The 19,808-nt window shown below is 38.1% G+C and overlaps 1 protein-coding gene across 1 annotated transcript in view; it reads right to left on the reverse strand.

Annotated features, from left to right (window-relative positions):
• Positions 1–19,808, reverse strand: part of CMSS1 (cms1 ribosomal small subunit homolog) — a 425,421-nt gene that overhangs the window by 31,019 nt on the left and 374,594 nt on the right. Inside the window, exons 3-4 of the mRNA XM_044669203.1 lie at positions 14,721–14,812; positions 1,036–1,107 (exon numbers count right to left, since the gene is read on the reverse strand). Coding sequence (XP_044525138.1) covers positions 1,036–1,107; positions 14,721–14,812 — 164 coding nt within the window. The remainder of the gene's footprint in view (positions 1–1,035; positions 1,108–14,720; positions 14,813–19,808) is intronic.

A 19,808-nucleotide genomic window follows, 5' to 3' on the forward strand; every position in this document is an offset into this window, starting at 1 on the left:
GTCAAGTGACTTGCCCAGGGTCACACAGCTGGGAAGTGTCTGAGGCCAGATTTGAACCTAGGACCTCCCGTCTCTAGGCCTGGCTCTCAATCCACTGAGCTACCCAGCTGCCCCAGTAGATACATTTTTAATAATAATTTTCTGACATGTTACAATTGATGTTTTCTCCCTCCCTTTCACTCCTCTCTCCTCCCTGAGATGGCAGGTAATATGATATAGGTTGTACATGTGCTATTATGCTATACATAATTTTATGTTTATCATGTTGTAAAAGAAAACACATATTGCTTATACTACAGAAAATTACCATTGTATTTCCAAAGTTGAACTATATGGAGGAATTGATAGTGGCATCAGTCTTGCAAATATAAATTCTGTTTGGTACTTAAAGGCCTTCATAATCCAGTCCCTGACTACCTTTTCAGTCTTTTTAAACCTTATTCTGTGATCCAGTGATACTGGTCTCCTTGCTATTCCTCACATAAGACGCTTGGTCTACCAACTCGGTCCATTTATCTTGTGTATAGCTTGTCTATACACAGTTATTTGCACATTGTCTTCCCTATTAAACTTCGAGCACTTTGAGAGCAGGGGATGTTTTTTTGGCTTTCTTTGTATTCCTGGCTCTTAGCATTGGTAAGCCCAGGAGGTGCTAATAAATGCTCATTGACTTGACTCTGACTTCAATATTCAGACTGACAAGTACTAAATTTGGCTGTAAGCTGTTGAGAGGGGTAGACTGAGGGATTCCCTACACATAAAACTACCGTTGAATACCTTGGCCAAAGAGAGGCACAGTTATTTTTAGACTCCTGTAACAGATCCAAAGGGAACAATTTTGAGGTATATACTACACTAAGTAATAAAGGGTGATGTATCACTTTCTCTGGAAACTGTCAATAACTGCATATCTGGGAGGGTTCATTATACTCTATAGCAGAGGAAATGAAATTATGACTAGCCCTTAAAGAGAGAGGCAATATTAGCTGTTAAGATCACTCCCAAAACTATTGGTTAGATAAGTGTAAGCAATACCTTTCGTCTCCTCTTGGCCTTGGTGGCCTCTTCTTTCTTTTCTTTTGTCTGCATCAGGAAACATTCTTTGGGCTGTAAAGCAAATCACATAAAAGGGACTCAGTTTAGAGTGAAGGCTGGGAAAATGATAAAGCTCCTATAGTATATTTTATCACGTATTCTTCAAGGTGCCATGGCAGAAATCTAAAAATAGAGAAGGTAATTGTAAAGTAATAACATATTATTATGCAGAGGTTAGGTAGGAGGAACTTGGATAAAAAATTAGAAAATGTTTTAGGGTTGGAACAATGACCGGCATTTTTTTAGAATGCTTTAAAGTGTGCAAAATGCTTTGCAAGAACCCTATGAAGTAGTTAGTACAAATGCATTATTTGCCTCTTACAGATAAGAATTAATAAACTTGCTAATGACCAGTTGTTGGTGGTTGCCCTTCATTCTCGAAGAGGACCAAAATGACATCAGTGGTGATTGATGCCTTTTGATTCATGTATAAATTGGATTTTATGTGAGGCAAAGTTGCATTAGTTATTGGTTTTATTCTCCTTTCCATTCACAGAAGTCCAGGGGCAATACAAAAGCCAAGAGGTTGATGGCTCAGGATGCAGTGGATAACTGTGGCTTCTTCAATGTCTAACCAAACTCTAAATGCTCTAAGCAGTGGTTCCAAAACTTTTTTGGCCTACCGCCCCATTTCCAGAAAAAATATTACTTAGCGCCCCCTGGAAATTATTAAACTATTTATTGAACTCAAAATAGAATGCAATACAAAAAAAAGTGTGGCCATCACTGGCTCCCTGGATCGCTGCAGCACCCACCAGGGGGCGGTAGCGCCCACTTTGGGAATCACTGCTCTACAGCAATTGCTTCTGCCAATAGCTCATCAAGGTCAGATTCTGGATTTGAACTTCCTCACTCTGGGTCATCAGTCAATCTATTATGTCATACAGCCCTCCCTCATCTCTTCAGTCTTCTTGCTATAGAGCCTTAGAAATTGAAAAATGATATTCCTAAATCAGAGGTCTGAACATGCTATGTACCTATTCAAGAACTCCTAATACTTCTCTTTTGCCTCTAGAATAAAACACAAATGCCTTTGGATTCATGAATTGCTTCTAGTCAGCTGAGCTTATTGCTCATTACCCTTCTTCATACACTCTGGTCCAGCAAAACTGGCCTGTTTGTTGTTTTCTTCAAATGACACTCCATCTCTTCTCTGGGCTTTTTGCAGGTACTAACCCTTTCCCCTTCCTCCTCTTACAATCCTCAGCTTCCTTTTGGGCTCATTTTGAGTATGACCTCCTGCAAAAGGTCTCTCTTGATTTTCCATTTATTTGGATTCTTTCCTTTTTTTGTATCCACAACCACTCAACACAGTGCCTGACAGTACATTTAAAAAATGTGCTTTTCTAGAGAATCTAATAGAAAGATCATAGGATCTCAGATAGAGAATTATAAGGAGTAATGATAGCAATAATGAAAGCTGGTAACATTTATATAGCACTTTAAACATTCTGAAATGCCTTCATACATGTTATTTCATTTAATCCTCAAAACAAACAACTTTGTAAGGTTGGCGCTAGTATTATCCTCATTGTAAGGATAAGGAAACCAAGACTGACTGAGAGGTGTTCACTTGCATAGCAAATAAGAGGATGACACAGGACTCAAGCTCAAGGCTTCCAGAGTTCAGGTCCAACTTCCCATCTATTGTGCCATGTAGTTCTTGACCCCAGAATTTTAAAGCTAAGGACACCAAGGACAAGAGAAGTGAAATGATTTCTCCAACATGGCACAGAAAGTAAAGAGCAGAGTGCCAGGTTTCTGACTCAAAATCCAAAGCCAGAAATAGATCAATTAATCAAACAATAATAAAATTAACAAAAATAATCATTAATAAAACCAATAAGTTAATTGAATATTAATAAAACTAATAAATAAGCTAAATTAACTCTTAAGCACCTACTAGATAATTAAGAAACAGAAGCAGCAGAAAATAGAGGCTTAGTACTAATAAATCCAGGAATTCAGAATGTTGAGTGCATGATTCACTTTTTTTTTTTTTTTAAACCCTTGTACTTCGGTGTATTGTCTCATAGGTGGAAGAGTGGTAAGGGTGGGCAATGGGGGTCAAGTGACTTGCCCAGGGTCACACAGCTGGGAAGTGGCTGAGGCCGGGTTTGAACCTAGGACCTCCTGTCTCTAGGCCTGACTCTCACTCCACTGAGCTACCCAGCTGCCCCTGCATGATTCACTTTTTGATAAAGAACTGCTAGGAGAACTGGAAAGAAGTTTGGCAGAAATCAGGATCAGACAATACAAAAAGACACACAAAAAGAGAGAGAGAGAGACAGAGAGAGAGAGAGAGAGAGAGACAGAGAGACAGAGAGAGAGACAGAGAGAGAGACAGAGAGACAGAGAGAGAGAAGAGAACTAAATCAGGTACCTTTAATGGCTATAGCTAAAGGGAGAATTCTTTACTAAACAAAGGGGTAGATGAGATTATAAAAGATAAAAGTTTTTACTACAAAAAACTAAAATGATTAACATGAATAATATCAGTGAGGACTGAATTGTAAGAAAATTCAAAAAGAAGGAAAAAGATCTGTATCCAACACCACTAATAAAAGATTGATGTTATTGACACAAATATATGATAGTGAGGGCCATTCCAAAATAGATAAGTGGTTAAAGAATAAGAGAAGAGTTTTGGGGAAAATGATTTATAAACTATTAAAACTTATTGTCCATTACTAATTTAATTAATAAAATTTGTTTTATTCTATACTTTTTTATTTATTAATACCATATGTTACAAATCATTTAGAATAGTCAATCAAATCACATACAGTAATAATCATACAAATTAAAACAACCTCAAAGATTTCCTTTATTCCATGCACATTGCTAAAGATGGAAATAATCAGTTTTGGAGAGGTCGTGGAAAGATAGGCATATGACTACTGCTGGGGCAAATGTGAAGTGGTACAACCATTCTAGATTTCAATGTGGAATTATGGAAGAAAGCTAGCTAACCCGCAAATAGCTACAAGAAAGTTAAAGACAGACCCAAATGTCAGGTAATTACATCTCTTCTTTGGACAGAAAATAGTTGAAAACAAAACAGGTGCCAGCTGAATAGTAAGTGGTTATAAAAACAATGTTATGTGAATATAATTATTATCATGCAGTAAGAGATTATGGATGTGAGGAAGAGAAAAGTAGCAGGATGTGTATGAATTGATAAAGAATAAAATACACAATGATGATAACAATGAATGTAATGGAAATACCAATGAAAGTCCTAGAAAAGTACAATATGAAACATATCTCCTTCTCCCTAACAGCAGAGAGGTGGTAGATCACTAAAGAACAAAATAAGATATCTATTGTCAGATAAGGTTTATTTATCAGATGTTTTTGTTTGTTTTTCTTTATAATAAGGAAGGTCCAACCTGGGGAACAGGAATGAAGAAAAATTATGATGCAAATGCAAAAATTAAACAAAAAATTCAGTGCTGATATCTTTGGGTAAAGCTTAAAAGATTAAAAAAAACACTGTAAAACCTCAGCCAGGTCCATACAACTGTGATATAAATGGAGATGATGGTTAAGATTGGCTGTCTTGTTACCACAGTTCTATGAATGGTGGTTAGACTTGATTGTTTAACTGTATATACCAAATAAATATGATTGTTTAGCAGATTATTATTTTACATCTTCTTTGCTTCTCTTAATTTAGTACAGAAAATCAGTGTGGTACTGTGTTTCTACGCAGCTGGATCAAAGTCCTCATTGTAAACTAGTACAATACCAATGCTTATGCTAATGTTTCTATAAAGCTCTTATCAACCATACCACCCTTATTCCCTCCAAATTGAGAGCCTATTGATTTGACTCCTCAATGCCCTGCACAATTTGGTTCTATTTTTATGCTGTTTTTTTTTTTACATAGAAAAACAGGATATTTGGACTAAGACCTTGATTTATGAAATAGAATGCCTCAAATTCCTAATTTATTAATCATAAGCAGAATATAAAATGCTTCCTGTGTTGAGCTTTTTTACTCGACATTTTGAAACATGTTGCCAAGATCTAAAATGTAAAGTAAAAATATTCCAAGTTTCCTCTCTCAGTTTCCATCCAAATGGGAATACTTGTTACCAAAGGGAGAATGGATAACCAGTGTAAATCTTGCCTCACCATCTCCTTTTAAAATGATTATAGACCAGCCTTTTCATTATGGTCCTGCAGACAATCTGCAAATTCAATGAGCTATTTAAGGATGAACATGCGCCAAAGCCAGCAGCAGACATAGTTCCATATGATCCCTCCTGTATAATTACCAAGGCCACAGTTAAACAGTTTTTGGGCTCTGTTTCAGCTAGAGGAGGAGTAGATTTTAAATGTGCGCGAATCAAGTAACATGAAGATCTTGGGATTCTGGGGCCTTCTCTGTCAGTACAGAAATATGCCAATAGCAAAATGCTATTAGAAATGAAAAAATGGTGTTATGATCTCTCTTGTTTAAAAATAAGGACAGCCCCATTCTTTTTTTTTTTTTAATTTTCTTTTTTTAACCCTTACCTTCCATCTTGGTGTCAATACTGTGTATTGGCTCTAAGGCAGAAGAGTGGTAAGGGTAGGCAATGGGGATCAAGTGACTTGCCCAGGGTCACACAGCTGGGAAGTGTCTGAGACCAGATTTGTACCTAGGACCTCCCGTCTCTAGGCCTGGCTCTCCATTGAGAACTACCCAGCTGCCCTGCACAGCCCCATTCTTCATCTAAGTTTGAATTTGACATTGAAGTGAGCTATCCTTGTGATGCTGATATTCATGAATTAGAAGCTAACCTGGGGCCACAAATATATCACAGAAACTACTAGATAGGTCATAAGATGTCAAAGTTTTTGATGATTACAGTGATAGGTTAAGTTTTGACTCCTGACCTTAAAGATGAAGAATTAGATGCAACAAACAGATCTACAGTTTCTCAAAGTCAATAGTATCTTAACCATTGAATGAAAGCTGCACTAGAAATCTGTTCCATTTTCTCACATAGGGCATGGGAGTAGAAAGGAAAGGAGTATATTGTTTGATGATTTGTGTTTTTAAGTTCAGAAGGTGGATGAGTCTAAACATCATTATGTTGGCCAAATATCTGGGAGTGAGCTCAGTTACAGGAATCTATTCCATCTAAATCATAAGAACAAAAGGAAAGATTGTTCCAATCATTTGGATAAAGATGCTTTATTTAAGTACTTAGAAAATGTGGCATTAAATTTATGGAAAGATGGTTCTATCCCTACTCAAAGGATAGGAAAAACTTTTTTTGCTGAGCTCATTAGAACATGGTGGTATGAATAAGGATCCAATTTTGTGGGCCAGGTAGCTACCACAGACCCTGATTCTTTTGTAGGAATACAGAATATATGTATGTTTTTTAAGGTGTGTTGTTGGTCCCAATGGGGAATGGGTGACTGAGGGACTTCAATATGACCACTTGTGGAAAGGAACACAAGGGGCATACTTTTAAACAGAAATAGGGTATTTTGGTGGTCAGAAGATCAAAAACAAAACTAAAAAACCTCCTTCAATAGAATGTGAAAAAATTCAAAAAAAGAGGCACTTGTAGGTTTTTAAAAAATGGTGTCAAAGGTCTGAATGTACTAGAATTTCCTCTTTTTAGTAACTTTTGAATCTGATTATAAGCTATTCAATATATTAACAAATAATTCCTCAAGTTCCTTAGTCTCTATTTTTGTAAAATGGGGGGTGGGGTTGGTCAAAGGGGGGGGTTGCCTGTTTTGTGATGAGTGGCATGTAAAGTTTTAAATGACTGTAAATCTTTTTTTGAAAATAAGATGCTATAAATATCATATCTATTTCCACTGATCTTATAGGAGGTCAAATTTCTCAGAGACTGACAGGAAGAGGTCAAAATGTCTACTACCTGTGAAGAGGAGTGGGTTCATTGTGATTTTATAGTAGCTGGACAGAAAAAGTGGGTGAGAGGAAAGGAAAAATCAGAAGAACCCACACATATGAGAGAGAGAGAGAGAGAGAGAGAGAGAGAGAGACAGACAGACAGACAGACAGACAGACAGACAGACAGACAAAGAAAAAAGAGAGATTTAGAGTAATGCTGATTAGAGCAAGGTGAAGAAAGAAAGGTGAAGAGTAGTTTTAATTAGAGTGAGAGGGCAGACAGGTGGCTCACTGGATAGTGAACCAGGCTTTGAGACAAGAGGTCCTGGGTTCCAATATGTCTTCAACACTTCCTACCTGTTTTTTGACCCTGGACAAGCCACTTAACCACAAATTACTTAGTTTTTACTGCTCTACTGCCCAAGAAGTGAAACCTAACTTTGATTCTAAGATGAAAGGTAAAGGTTTAAGAAGAAAAAAAGAGTGAATAAGCAGGGTAACAAGGAACCAGTGGTAGTTTTAGAATTGAAATGGTAGGGTAGGTAGGAGGTGCAGGAGATAAAATATCCAACCTGGAGTCAGGAAGACTCAAGTTCAAATTTGGCCTTAAACATTTACTAGTTATGTGACCCTGGATAAGTCACTTCACCCTGTTTGCCTTAGTTTCCTCCTCTATAAAATGAGTTGGAGAAGGAAATGGCAAACCACTCCAGTATCTTTGCCTAGGAGATTCCAAATGGGGTTACAAAGAGTCAGACATGAGTGGAACAAATGAACGAGAATACATACAGAAATAAAGGAAGGAAACAAGCATTTATTAAGTGCCTTCTATGTGCCAGGCACTGTGCTCAATGCTTTATTAAATATCATCTCACCTGACTTTCATTTAATAACCCTGGGAAGTGAGTAGACTACAGCTATAGTATAATTTAAGTAAGGAGAATGAAAAAAAAGCACAATTTTAAGAAGAGTGTCCCTGCGTTCCTGGGGTATCTTAATTTTTTTAAGGTCCAAAGTGTGTGCTTGTGCATGCACACACAGACATAAAGTCCTACACAATCTGAGGGGAAAATAACAGTTCATGGCACCATTCAAAATCTACGAGCATCCCAGATAAGAGCCCAGGGGGAATTCATTGAGATCTCACAGAAGGAATTATATTCTGGGAACTTTCACTGCAAACTCACTAGGGATGACTCTGAAAGTCATTCCTGAATTGACTGGTGCCAGGGATGAAAGAATATGATGTCATCTCTAGAAGTGGGACAGCATATAATTTATTTTGGAAGAAACATATAGAGAAAAAATTAGAAGTGTTGGCAAGCCTTTGGAATAAAGCAAGCCAAGAGTAAAGTCCGTTTACATATAATTTAGACACGAACTGGTTGCTAGAGATGATGTAGTTGTATGATTAAGAAGAACATGTAACTGTCTGCAGTCAGCTGATGGGGTAATGGGCAGAGCTGGAGTGTGGGCTGAAGAACACAAAAGTAAGGTTTACCTGTGGCATGGAGAGGTTTGAATAAGTTTTCTGTCAAGAACACTGCTTTGGGAATGTCCAGAAGTCAAAACTTCCTTAAAAACTTAACATATATAATAACTATAAGTCCTATAAATGTACATATACAAATTGGCCAGTTTCTCTCTATTATCCTATACAGAAAAATGCTTCATTCAAGGCTTAAAAAGTATATGTAAAAGGGGGCAGCTGTTAGTTCAGTGTATTGAGAGCCAGGCCTAGAGATGGGAGGTCCTAGGTTAAAATCTGGCCTCAGACACTTCTCAGCTGTGTGTCCCTGGGCAAGTCACTTGATCCCCATTGCCTACCCTTACCACTCTTCTGCCTTGGAACCAATATATAGTATTGACTCTAAGATGGAAGGTAAGGGTTTAAAAAAACAAGTATGTGTAAAAGACAATATATTGCAGTTTTAATAATTTTTGGAATCAATGTTATTGTTTATGTTAGATCCTTGTAAATTCACCAACCAGTCTGTTAACAAAACTGAATAAAATCAACAAACATTTATTAAATACCTCTCATGTGTATAGAATATCGTGTGAGACACCGAGGGAACTGAAGGAAATTTTGGGGAGGATGTGTTTTATTTGAGTGAGACTATAATATAGCAAGATGGAAGTTAAATAGGGAAAATAGAGAAAAAAGGGTGCAGACAATCCAAGAACAGACAAATAAAGTATAAAAAGGAAGCCCAATTTGCCTGAATCTTTGACTATGTGGAGGGGAATAACACATAGTAAATAATGGCAGCTCACATATGTTGCTAACTTTGTGCCAGGCTCTCTGCTGAGTGCTTAATAATTGTTATATCATTCAATTCTCACCAGAACCTTGGGAGGGGGATGCTTTAATGATCTCCATTTTAAAGAAGAGAAAACTGGCAAATAGAAGTTAAATGACTTGCTCAGGACGACCATGCTAGTGTCTGAGGCTGGATTTGGTCTCAGACTCTAGGTCCAGTGCTCTATCCACGGAGGTACCTAAAACCTTGATACTACAGTCCCACTCAAATGCATATCCTCCAGATTGGAGGGTTTTCAGTTCCTTTTTTCTAGGTCTTCTGCTTAAAATCTCATTTATAATGAGTTGATGCTTGTTCACACTCTAGTATGTGCCTCTCCATTGCTTTTAGAAGATCCTCAACTTTAGATCTTTGGAAAAAATAGTCTATTCCATGACTTATATTCATACAATGTCATCTGAAGAATTGGTATTAAAAACACAAACCACTTTTTTTTTTTTTACCCCAGGGAGAAGGTTGAAGTAACTAAAACATTATTGTAATTTCCAAAGTCAATAAGTCTTCTGGATGCTCAATTCTGGGTCCACCTCCCTGTCTATCTGCATCGTTTGTCTCAGATATGTGTATTAATGAACAGGCATTACAGGCCATCCATTCAGTCTGGACAGTAATAGAAAGAAGCTTACAAAGGATGATCATTTTATAACTGAACAGACTGACAGTGTGGGGAATTCTCTAAGAATCACATGATACCACCCAAGACTGAGATAAAAGAAAATCATAAACAGATGTGACTAGCATTCAGACTGGGATTACTAGGATTATAAAGGTAACAAAGGTCACAAGAAGAATAAAACAAGGTTGTCTGAGTGGTCCTATTTTATCTTTGCTAACACATTACTGATGAAAAATAGTAAGAGAGGGAGGAAATATGAACTTGGAATCCAATAGTATTAAAAACGGGGATGGAGGATGCTGAATTGTTCTTCAATCTAGCAAGTAGGGACAGTAGTACTGGGGGGAACAAAAAAAAGGATTAAATATAGAAATATATTTTGCATGACTGCACATATATAACCTGTATCAAACTACCTGTTCTCAACGAGGGGAGAGGGGAAGGAGGGAGAGAGAGAATTTAGAATTCATTATTTAAAAAAAATGTTGAAATTGTTTTTATATGTATTTGGAAATAGTATTGGAAAAATAAAATGCTGAAAAAAGAGACCAAATAATTTAAAAATCAGCATTTAGCTCAACTGAAAAAAATTTAATTGGGAAATATTTAACAAAATGAATAAAAATACAAAAGAACAACAACAAAAAGATTAAATGTAGAGTAGCTAGAATATAGGAAGAAAAGGAGGAAAAAGAAGGACCAGCGGGCAGATAGGTAACAAAGTGGATAGAGAGCCAGGTCTAGAGACTGGAGGTTCTGGGTTCATATATGGCTTCAGACATTTCCTAGCTATGTGTCCCTGGTCCAGTTACTTAACCTCAATAGCTTAGCCTTTATTGTTCTTTTGTCTTGGAACTGAAACTTAGTATTCATTCTAAAACAGAGGGTAAGGGTTTATTAAAAAACAAAAAGAGAGAAAGAAGAACATGAAGATGGAAATAGAATAGATATTCAAATTAGATATGTAGATTTTTAGTGAGGAAGAGAAGAAGGGGTAGGGAATGTGATACAAAACTAAACTGGGAAACAGTTGGAAGAAAATGAGACTACAAGAGATGATATCAAGATATAAAAAAGGGAAAAAAGTAGGTTCAATAGGAGCCAGGAGTTGGGTGTTAGAATAGCCCCAAAAGTAGAGAAAGAAAAAGGACTGAATGAAGACATCTTGCAAATGTGCCAGGCACCGTGCTAAGGGCAGAAAGGCAAAAACACAGTCCCTTTTCTCAAAGAGCTCATATTTTAATGTAGGAGAAAACAAACAAATAATTATGTAGCCTAGATGGTCGCTTAGACCTTTTACTGGGGAGGCTAAGGTTAGTGGATTTTTTGAGTTTGGGATTTCTGAGCTGCAGAAGGGGTAAAGCCAACTGGGTGTCTGCACTAAGACTGGTATCAATATGGTGAGCCTTGAGGATTGGCAGTGGGTGAAGGGGGAAGAGATGGGCTGCCAAGGGAGGAGGTAAGCCAATATGTGAGAAACAGAATAGGTTAAAGCTTCTGTGACAATCAGCTGTGGGATTAACAGCCTCCAAGTGGCTGCAGTACTTCTAGCCTAGGAGAAATGTTGTTTAGTCATTTTTTTCCAGTTGTCTGACTATTTGTGACCCCTTTTGGGGTTTCTTGGCAAAGGTACTGGAATGGTTTTCCATCCTTATCCAGCTCATTTGACAGATGAGGAAACTGAAGCCAACAGGGCTAAGTGATTTTTCCAAGATCCCACAGATAATAAGTGTCAAAGGCCAGATTTGAACTTATGAAACTGAATCTTTCTGACTCCTGGTCTAGTGCTCTAAGCCATTCTAAAGTCAAACCAAGACAACCTCATCTCCTCCAACAATAGAATACAAGATATATGCAGTGTTAACAGAAGGTTATCCCAGAAGGATGGGAATGTTGGTAGGGTTCCTGTAGAAAATGGGATTTGAGTTTAGTCCTACAAGAAGCTGGAAAAGCCAAGATGTGAAGATGAGAAGACAGAATATTCTAGGCCTGGGGAACAGCTAGTATAAATGTTCCAAATTAGGAGATGGAATGTTATGCTTGAGCATTAGCAAGTTAGGTCACTGTGACTGAAAGGTAGAGGTGGGTTAAAATATAAGAAGACCAGAATGGTAGAAGAGCCCATCTTATGAAATTCCAAAAAGAGGATAAGATTCAAAAGATTGAAATTTCTCATGAGAAAATTTATTGAATGTGATTTAGTTGACCAAACTAAATGGAATCTGAAATTAGGAAAATAGAGGATGAAGAGATGTGAATAGCAAGAGGTCTGGGATGACTCATAAGCCCTATAGCTGAAAGAGTTGGGAGAATTTCAGTAAAACCATTATTCTATTAGTTAAGGCACTGTTGGACTGCTGTATCACAGGGAAAGCCAAAGTTAGCTTCTATTGTTGAAGTTTGAGAAAGGATATTAGATAATTAATTGAAATTCAAAATGTTACCATTTGGTTAAGTACTAGAGGAAGGAGACATGGGTCTTATAGTGGCTCTTTCCACTCTTTATCTGGTTGGCCTGGTCTCCGCTACAAGGAACAAGAAGTCCCTCTCAGGTTAAGATTATCTCCAGTCTCATTACCTTGATGCTAAACTCAACTGCCTCCCCTTCTTGATTGGACTACCAAAGTTCTCCCAATGCCTTCCTTGATAGGGGACAGAAAGTAAATTCTGGCTCACTCCACTCTGTCTTCTGTTTTGCCTCCTTCCAACACCAAGGAACAAGATACTCTCATGCCAGGTGTTTTTGTTGTTCAGTTGTGTCTGACTCTTTGTGACACTATTTGAGGTTTTCATAGCAGAGATACTGGAGTGGTTTGTCATTTTCTTTTCCAGCTCATTTGAAAAATGAGGAAACTGAAGTAAATGGGGTTAAATGATTTGCTCATAGTTGCAAAGCTAGTAAGCATCTGAGGCCAGCGATGAACTCAGGAAAAAAAGTCTTACTGACTCCAGGACCATCACTCTATCCACTGTACCAGCTAGCTGCCCATCTATGCCTTCAAGCAAATTTCTGATCAAAATCTCAAACAAGGCAGAAACAAGGACAGATTTCTGGAGCATTCTAGTAAAGGATTCTTTACATATTATTGAATACTTTGACTTTGTTCTTCTGAGCCTGTGGAAAGACTTAATTAGAACTCCCAAGAAATACCAAATCAGTATAATCTCAAATTCTTTGCTTTATGTACCCTGGGCCATGTCACCTCTAGCACAGGCTCACCAGGAAAAGCCACTCATGGATAAGCACAAAATGCTGCTGGATTAATTCATGCTATTTGTCTCCTGCTGGGAACTATACCCAGAAGACAGATGCTAAATCAATGCCAAAATCCTTTGAAATTTTTGTAGTAAGGAATTTATTGGAACCTGATTTTTATTAGAGGCAGCGTGGTATATAGTAGGAGAGAGGCTGCCTTGAAATCATGAAGATCTAGGTGGAAAGATGTCAGCCTCCTACTCCTTAAACTCCAGTGGGCCCCCATCACCTCTAGGATAAAAATACAAAATCTTCTGTTTGGCATTCAAAGTTCTTTATAACTTAACCAATGTCCTCTCCTCTTCAACACACACCCACACCTACCCATACCCATATACCCACACACTCTCTCTTTCTCTGTCTGTCTGTCTGTCTGTCTGTCTGTCTGTCTGTCTGTCTGTCTCCCTCTCCCTTACTCATCTTCCTTATTATATAAGAAAGACTTTAAACTTCCACCCACATACTCTTCAATTCAGGACCACTGGCCTCCTGGCTACTGCAAAAACAAGACATTCCATCTCTTGGCTCCAGACTTTTTCTCTAGCTGTCTTCCAAGCCTTCCTTATCTCTGCCTACAAAATTCTCTGGCCTCTTTTAAGACTGGGTTAAATTTCTATCTTTTACAGCTCCCCATAATTCTAGTGCCTTCCCTCTGTTAACTATTTCCTATTAATAGCCTTTTTGTACATATTTATTTGCTTGATTGTGAGCTTCTTGAGGGCAGGGACTGTCTTTTGCCTCTTTTGCATCCCCTGTGCTCAGCACAATGTCTGGCACAGAGTAGATGCTTAATAAATGCTTACTGACTGAAAAGTTCTGTCTCTGACACATATTTGCTGCATGACCTTGGGCAATCTCAATACTCTAGGCAACTCTCTAAGACTATTACTTGGGGAGAAGTGGAGGGAGTTTCCTCAAAAGAGAATTCCCTATAATGATGAAACCTCAGGTCCAATTCCTAGTTCTGACTTTTAAAAAATAAAAGAAGTTGGATAAAATGAACAAGAAAATTGCAGAGATCCCTCAGTTTATATATTTAACATTTCTCATCTCTGTCTCTGTGTGTGTCTCTCTCTCTCCCTATCTATCTATCTATCTATCTATCTATCTATCTATCTATCTATCTATCTATCTATCTATCTACCTACCTACCTACCTACCTATATCTTTGGTCAGAACATCCTCAACTAAATCACAGTGATACTTCAAAACGTTTTGATTCCAATGTTCAAGGTTGCACAAATAGTATGTAGCAGAGGTGATATTTGCACCCAGGACCTGATTCCTAATCCAAGTTCATTCCAGTACAACATAACTGTTCTATATGTAAAAAAGGGCTAAGGATATCCAAAAGTAATTCTCTGTTCACTGAAACTCTACCAATTCAAGGCCAAACAGGGTAATCCTTTTCTCCTGTCCTCTCTTCTTCTATTCCCCCTCCCCCCACAATAACTTTACATAATTATTTATTTTGGGACACAGGAAACATCCAGTTTGAATATCGAAAGAAGAAAAATTGTCTTTAGTAGCTGTTAACTTATACTGCTCAATAATAAAGGTTACCTGCATGTCTTTCTCAGGTGAAGCAGGCACATCCTGCTGCATCATTTCTAGTGTATTTCTGGCTTTTCCCTTTTCTTCATCATCTGATGGAGCTAAAAAGGGAAGAAATAAGAACAAAACAAGGCACATCAAAAATCAAGAAAAAGAGAAATTGGTTCCTCTTTTCATTAAAATGAAAGAATAAAAGAACAAAGATTCATTATACACTTACTTTTTAAGTTTAAATCAATGTTTTTATTTAATTAAAATTAAACAATACATTTTTAAATGAGATTGCAACATAGTCAGTAGCACTGCACTTTCTTTTTAAAAAAAATTTATTTATTTATTTAGAATTTTCCATGGTTACATGATTCATGTTCTTTCCCTCCCCTTTTTATATCTCCTCTCCTGGAGCTGACAAGCAATTCCACTGATTTATACATGTCTTATTACTCAAATCCTATTTCCATATTATTCATATTTGTAATAGAGTGACCTTTTAATGCCCAAACCCTAAATCTATTCCCACCAAACCATATGATTGATTGATCATATGTTTTACTTCTGCTTTTCTACTCCCACAGTTCTTTCTCTGGATGTGGGATACTGTTCTTTCTCATTAAGTTCCTCAGAATTGTCCTGGACCATTGTATTGCTGCTAATCCATAGTGCCACAGTGTATCATTCTCTCTATACAATGTTTTTCTGGCTCTGCTCCTTTCTCTCTGGATCACTTCCTGGAGGTCATTCCAGTTCACATGGAATTCCTCCAGTTTATTATTCCTTTCAGCACAATAGTATTCCATCACCAACAGATACCACAATTTGTTCAGCCATTCTCCAATCGAAGGGCATCCCCTCATTTTCCAAATCTTTTGCCACTACAAAGAGCACAGCTATAAATATTTTTGTACAAGTTTTTTCTCTTATGATCTTTTTGGGGGTACAAACTCAGCAGTGGTATGGCTGGTCATGATATACTTATTAGTCAAGAACTGTGCCAAGTGCTAGGAATACAAATGTAAAATCCAAGGAATCCCCTGTCCTCAAGAAGCATGCATGCATGCATGTGCTCTCTCCCTCTGTCTCTGTCTCTCTGTGTCTCTTCATCTCTGTCTCTGTCTCTGTCTCTGTCTCTCTCCCCCTCTCGATTCCCCTCTCCCCCTCACTTCTGTCTAAGGATTCATACTCTGTATTGGTTCTAAGGCAGAAGAGCAGTAAGGGATTAAGTGACTTGCTCAGGGTCAAACAGCTAGGAAGTATCCGAAACTAGATTTGACCCCAAGACTTCCTGTCTCCAGGCTTGGCTCTCTATCCACTGAGCTGTCTGGCTCCTTTCTACCACTTTGAAGCCATCCTTCATATCCTTTTTAGGCTTTTTTTTTGTTGTGCAGATATAGAGTCACAATTTTGGTCACATTTTGCTCACTCAGAACCTTTTAGTGCAGGGGTCGGCAACGTATGGCTCTTGAGCCATATCTGGCTCTTTTGAGGGCCAGATATGGCTCTTTCTGCAGGAGCCATAAAGTCAATTTTTTTTTTCAGGCGCTGTTACAGGAGCGCACACTGTGAGCACTGTATGGCTCTCACAAAATTGCATTTTAAAAAATGTGGCTTTTTTGGCTCTCACGGCCAAAAAGGTTGCCGACCCCTGTTTTAGTGGATTCCTACTGGCTCTTAAATAATTATTTTCAAATACTCCTGTTTGATATTCAAAGCCCTTTGTACTCTGGCATCTCCTTATCCTTCTAGGTTTTATATATAAATATATGTACATATATATAATACATACATACATATATCTCTATAATTTTTTCCTTCTTTTCTTTTCTCCATCTTCTCCTTGCCTTTGCTCCTGTCTTTCCTTATACCTGGAATGAGCTCCTTCCCTTCTCTCTTCATTGAATCCTATTTAGCCTCAAAAGTCAAACTCAAATGCTGCTGCTGTTTCCTGAGACCTTCACTAATCCTCTATCTGGTGCTCCCTCTCTCCTGCTGCCAACATATAGCATACATTTTGTGTAAAAGTGATTAATGTATGTGTCGGTCCATCAATCCAACACGGGAAGAACCAAGTGAATACAGAATTGTCTCTTGTCCAGATTATGATAGGCATTTGGATGTATAATTCATAGAGCCAGTCTATGAACAGATGCATACTGGGGACTGAGAATGGACAAAGAACTGGACCCAGAATTGAAAGTGTGGACAGTAAGTAAGATCATTTATGGGTAATTACACAGTGCTTTTAGGGACTCCAATCTTCTAAGTGAACAAAAGGCCATCTTATTAAAGATCTTCAATCTTCTAGTAGAGGCAAAACATGGCAAATAATATTGCTAACAGCTAAAACTGAGTACTGTAATGAAGGTAAAAGACACTAGTAATCCTTCAGTGGTGGCAAAACATAGATGATAATATCACGGAGAAGTGAGTATTGTAATGAAAGCAAAGGAAATGTACATGGTGGGTATAACCAATGAGAAACTTCAAAGAAGAATGGTAGTGAGAGATATCATTAAGAAAATATATAAGAAAAGAATATGGGCTAGTCACATATAGGCAAATAATGCTGACTGGTCTGGCAGGGTGTTTCCCTTGTACCTTTGAGATGTCAGGAATGAATGAAAGGAAAAAAAAGCTAAGCATTTACTATGTGCCAAGCATTGTGCTTAGAAATGGAGACACCAAGACATTTGCTGCCCTCAAAGAGCTACCTTCTAAACTAAGTGAGGTAGACCCCTCTGGTCCAATGGGAAGACATGGACAAAAGTTATACAGGATGGGCAGGAAGGGAGAGTTTATGACCTGCCCTACTGGAGGAAACCTCCAAATCAATGAGATTATAGATCCATTTGAGTATTCACCTATTCCTTTGGTGAAGACATATGGTTATGAGCCACATAATGCTGTAATCTCTGAAGAATTCAAGGTGTTGGTTTCCCAAAGGACACTGGAGAGGTGCCTGGTGGATAGGAGCAGGCAATGTAACGTATTACCAATAAAAAGTTGTAGAGAAGAAGCTCAAAGGTGATGATCTGAAAGAGATGAGAGCAGAAAAGGAGGTGGGCTGGCTATGTAGTGAGGGTAAAGTCCATACTGAAAGCACCACTCTGGGAAAATATTGCATCCATACAATGTTCAAAGATGGAAGGGAAGGCTCCAGCATTTAGAGTGGAAGTGCCCTTTGGGGAAGTCTAATGGGAGGCTATAGGTAAGAGTCACATTGGATGAGAAGGTATAATAGCTTGTGATGGGGAATGTGAATACAGAATTAATTCTCCCTTTGTCTATTTTTAGTTAATCAAATCAAGAACTTAAAGTACCCCTACTTAGTAGCTAGCTAACCATTAGAAGAGAGCTCACAAGTCACTTAGTAGTTCACATCCTCAACAGCCACAAGCACTGCCCCCCTTGGGCAGTGCTAGGCAAATTGGGAGTCTACAATTGGTTTCTATGAAGAGGGAGAGAGACAGGAAATGATGTGGAAAAAAGCGGGTATAAAAGAAGAGACAAACATGGTCTGGTCTCTTTTCTGCCTTGGCTCTTGGAGAGACTGGTTCTGGGCATTCCTTCTTTGGCTATTGGAGAGACTCTTCTCTTGGATTCTGTGTCAGTGAGTAGAGGTGAAGAGACAAGCTTTTCCTTGGAGTCGTTCTGCATTGGTGGAACTCTGGCTGAAGAAACCACCAGGATTTCTGGCAGAAGACACCACCTCCCGGTGGAGTAGATTGGGGCTTGAGGGAGCCCCTGCTGGGGGCTGAGCAGGATTTCACTGGAGCAGCACTTAGGTCAGTAGGCTAAACAAGGCTCTGTCTCCCTCCTACATTTCCCACTTTCAATATCTCTACCTTGTAAATAAAAGCTACTAATAGTCATTTTGACTTAGTGGTTAGTATTTTATAAATGGCCACTCTCATATTGAGTCAAACCAATTTTAAATCTTACAGGAAAGAGTAAGCATGCACATGAGATTCTAGATTCATCAAAATATATGTATTCAATCTTCTCTCTACTGTAAAGTTCAATGCGGAGATGGATTGTATTTGGTCTAAACTTAAAAAAAATATCTCCTTTAGTGCCTAGCATGCTGGACTTAACAGGCATTCAATAATAAATGCTTACTGAATTGAACAATTGGAACTAATAAATGTTTATTGAATTGAACAATTCCATCTAGGCAGATAGGTGGTATACTGGATAGAGCTCTGGTCTTGGATTAGAGAAGACCTTGATTCAGATCATGCTCAAGAAATATATTAGTAGCATGATTCTAGGCAAGTCACTAAAACTTTTCTCTCTGACAGTTTCATCTATAAAATATGAATAATAAAAGTACTCATCTCACAAGGCTGTTGTGAGAATCAAATAAGATATGTTGAAGTGCTCTGTGAACCTTAAGGTACTTTATAAATATTAGCTATTATTATTACATACATATGGTAGATATTTAGTTATACGAGACATTTTAGCTCTGGATCTACAGTATATGCAGAGAAGACTAATGATATCCCCAGGTCCTTTCCAATATCGCATTGACTTTCTGAATCCATTCTGTCAAATTCAATTATATTTTACCTTTCTGGTGTTGGTTGTATCATACCTCTGCAAGTGAGTTGTCTATGATTTGGGTAATTGATACTGCACAGATTGAGATACAATGCTGTAGACACAACTGCCCCTTATGAGGCCAAAAGCTTTGATGACATTCATCATCCCTAAGGAGCAAGAATGTTAAACTTGGCTAACATATCCAGTTCTGGGAACAACTCCTCCAACATTATGTTCCAACTCCACGTGTGACTCCCACAAGTATTAATTAAGAAGGAACATAGTTCCCACATTCAAACAGCATGACTACAAGGCTGAACAATGAAAAGGCCTTAGGGCCAAAAGAGCAATACAGATCACACTTCAGCTTAAGAATTCTTTTCAGAGGAAAAAAATGCAGAACTAGCAAGGTTTTGCCAATGGATGCATGTCTCCCAAGTTTGATTTCATCCCCAATGAACTTTTGTCTCTTCCCATATTCTCTCTCTCTCTCTCTCTCTCTCTCTCTCTCTCTCTCTCTCTCTCTCTCTCTCTCTCTCTCTCTCTCTCTCTCTC

This window comes from Gracilinanus agilis, chromosome 3 (assembly GCF_016433145.1).
Source record: "Gracilinanus agilis isolate LMUSP501 chromosome 3, AgileGrace, whole genome shotgun sequence".
Lineage (NCBI taxonomy): Eukaryota > Metazoa > Chordata > Mammalia > Didelphimorphia > Didelphidae > Gracilinanus > Gracilinanus agilis.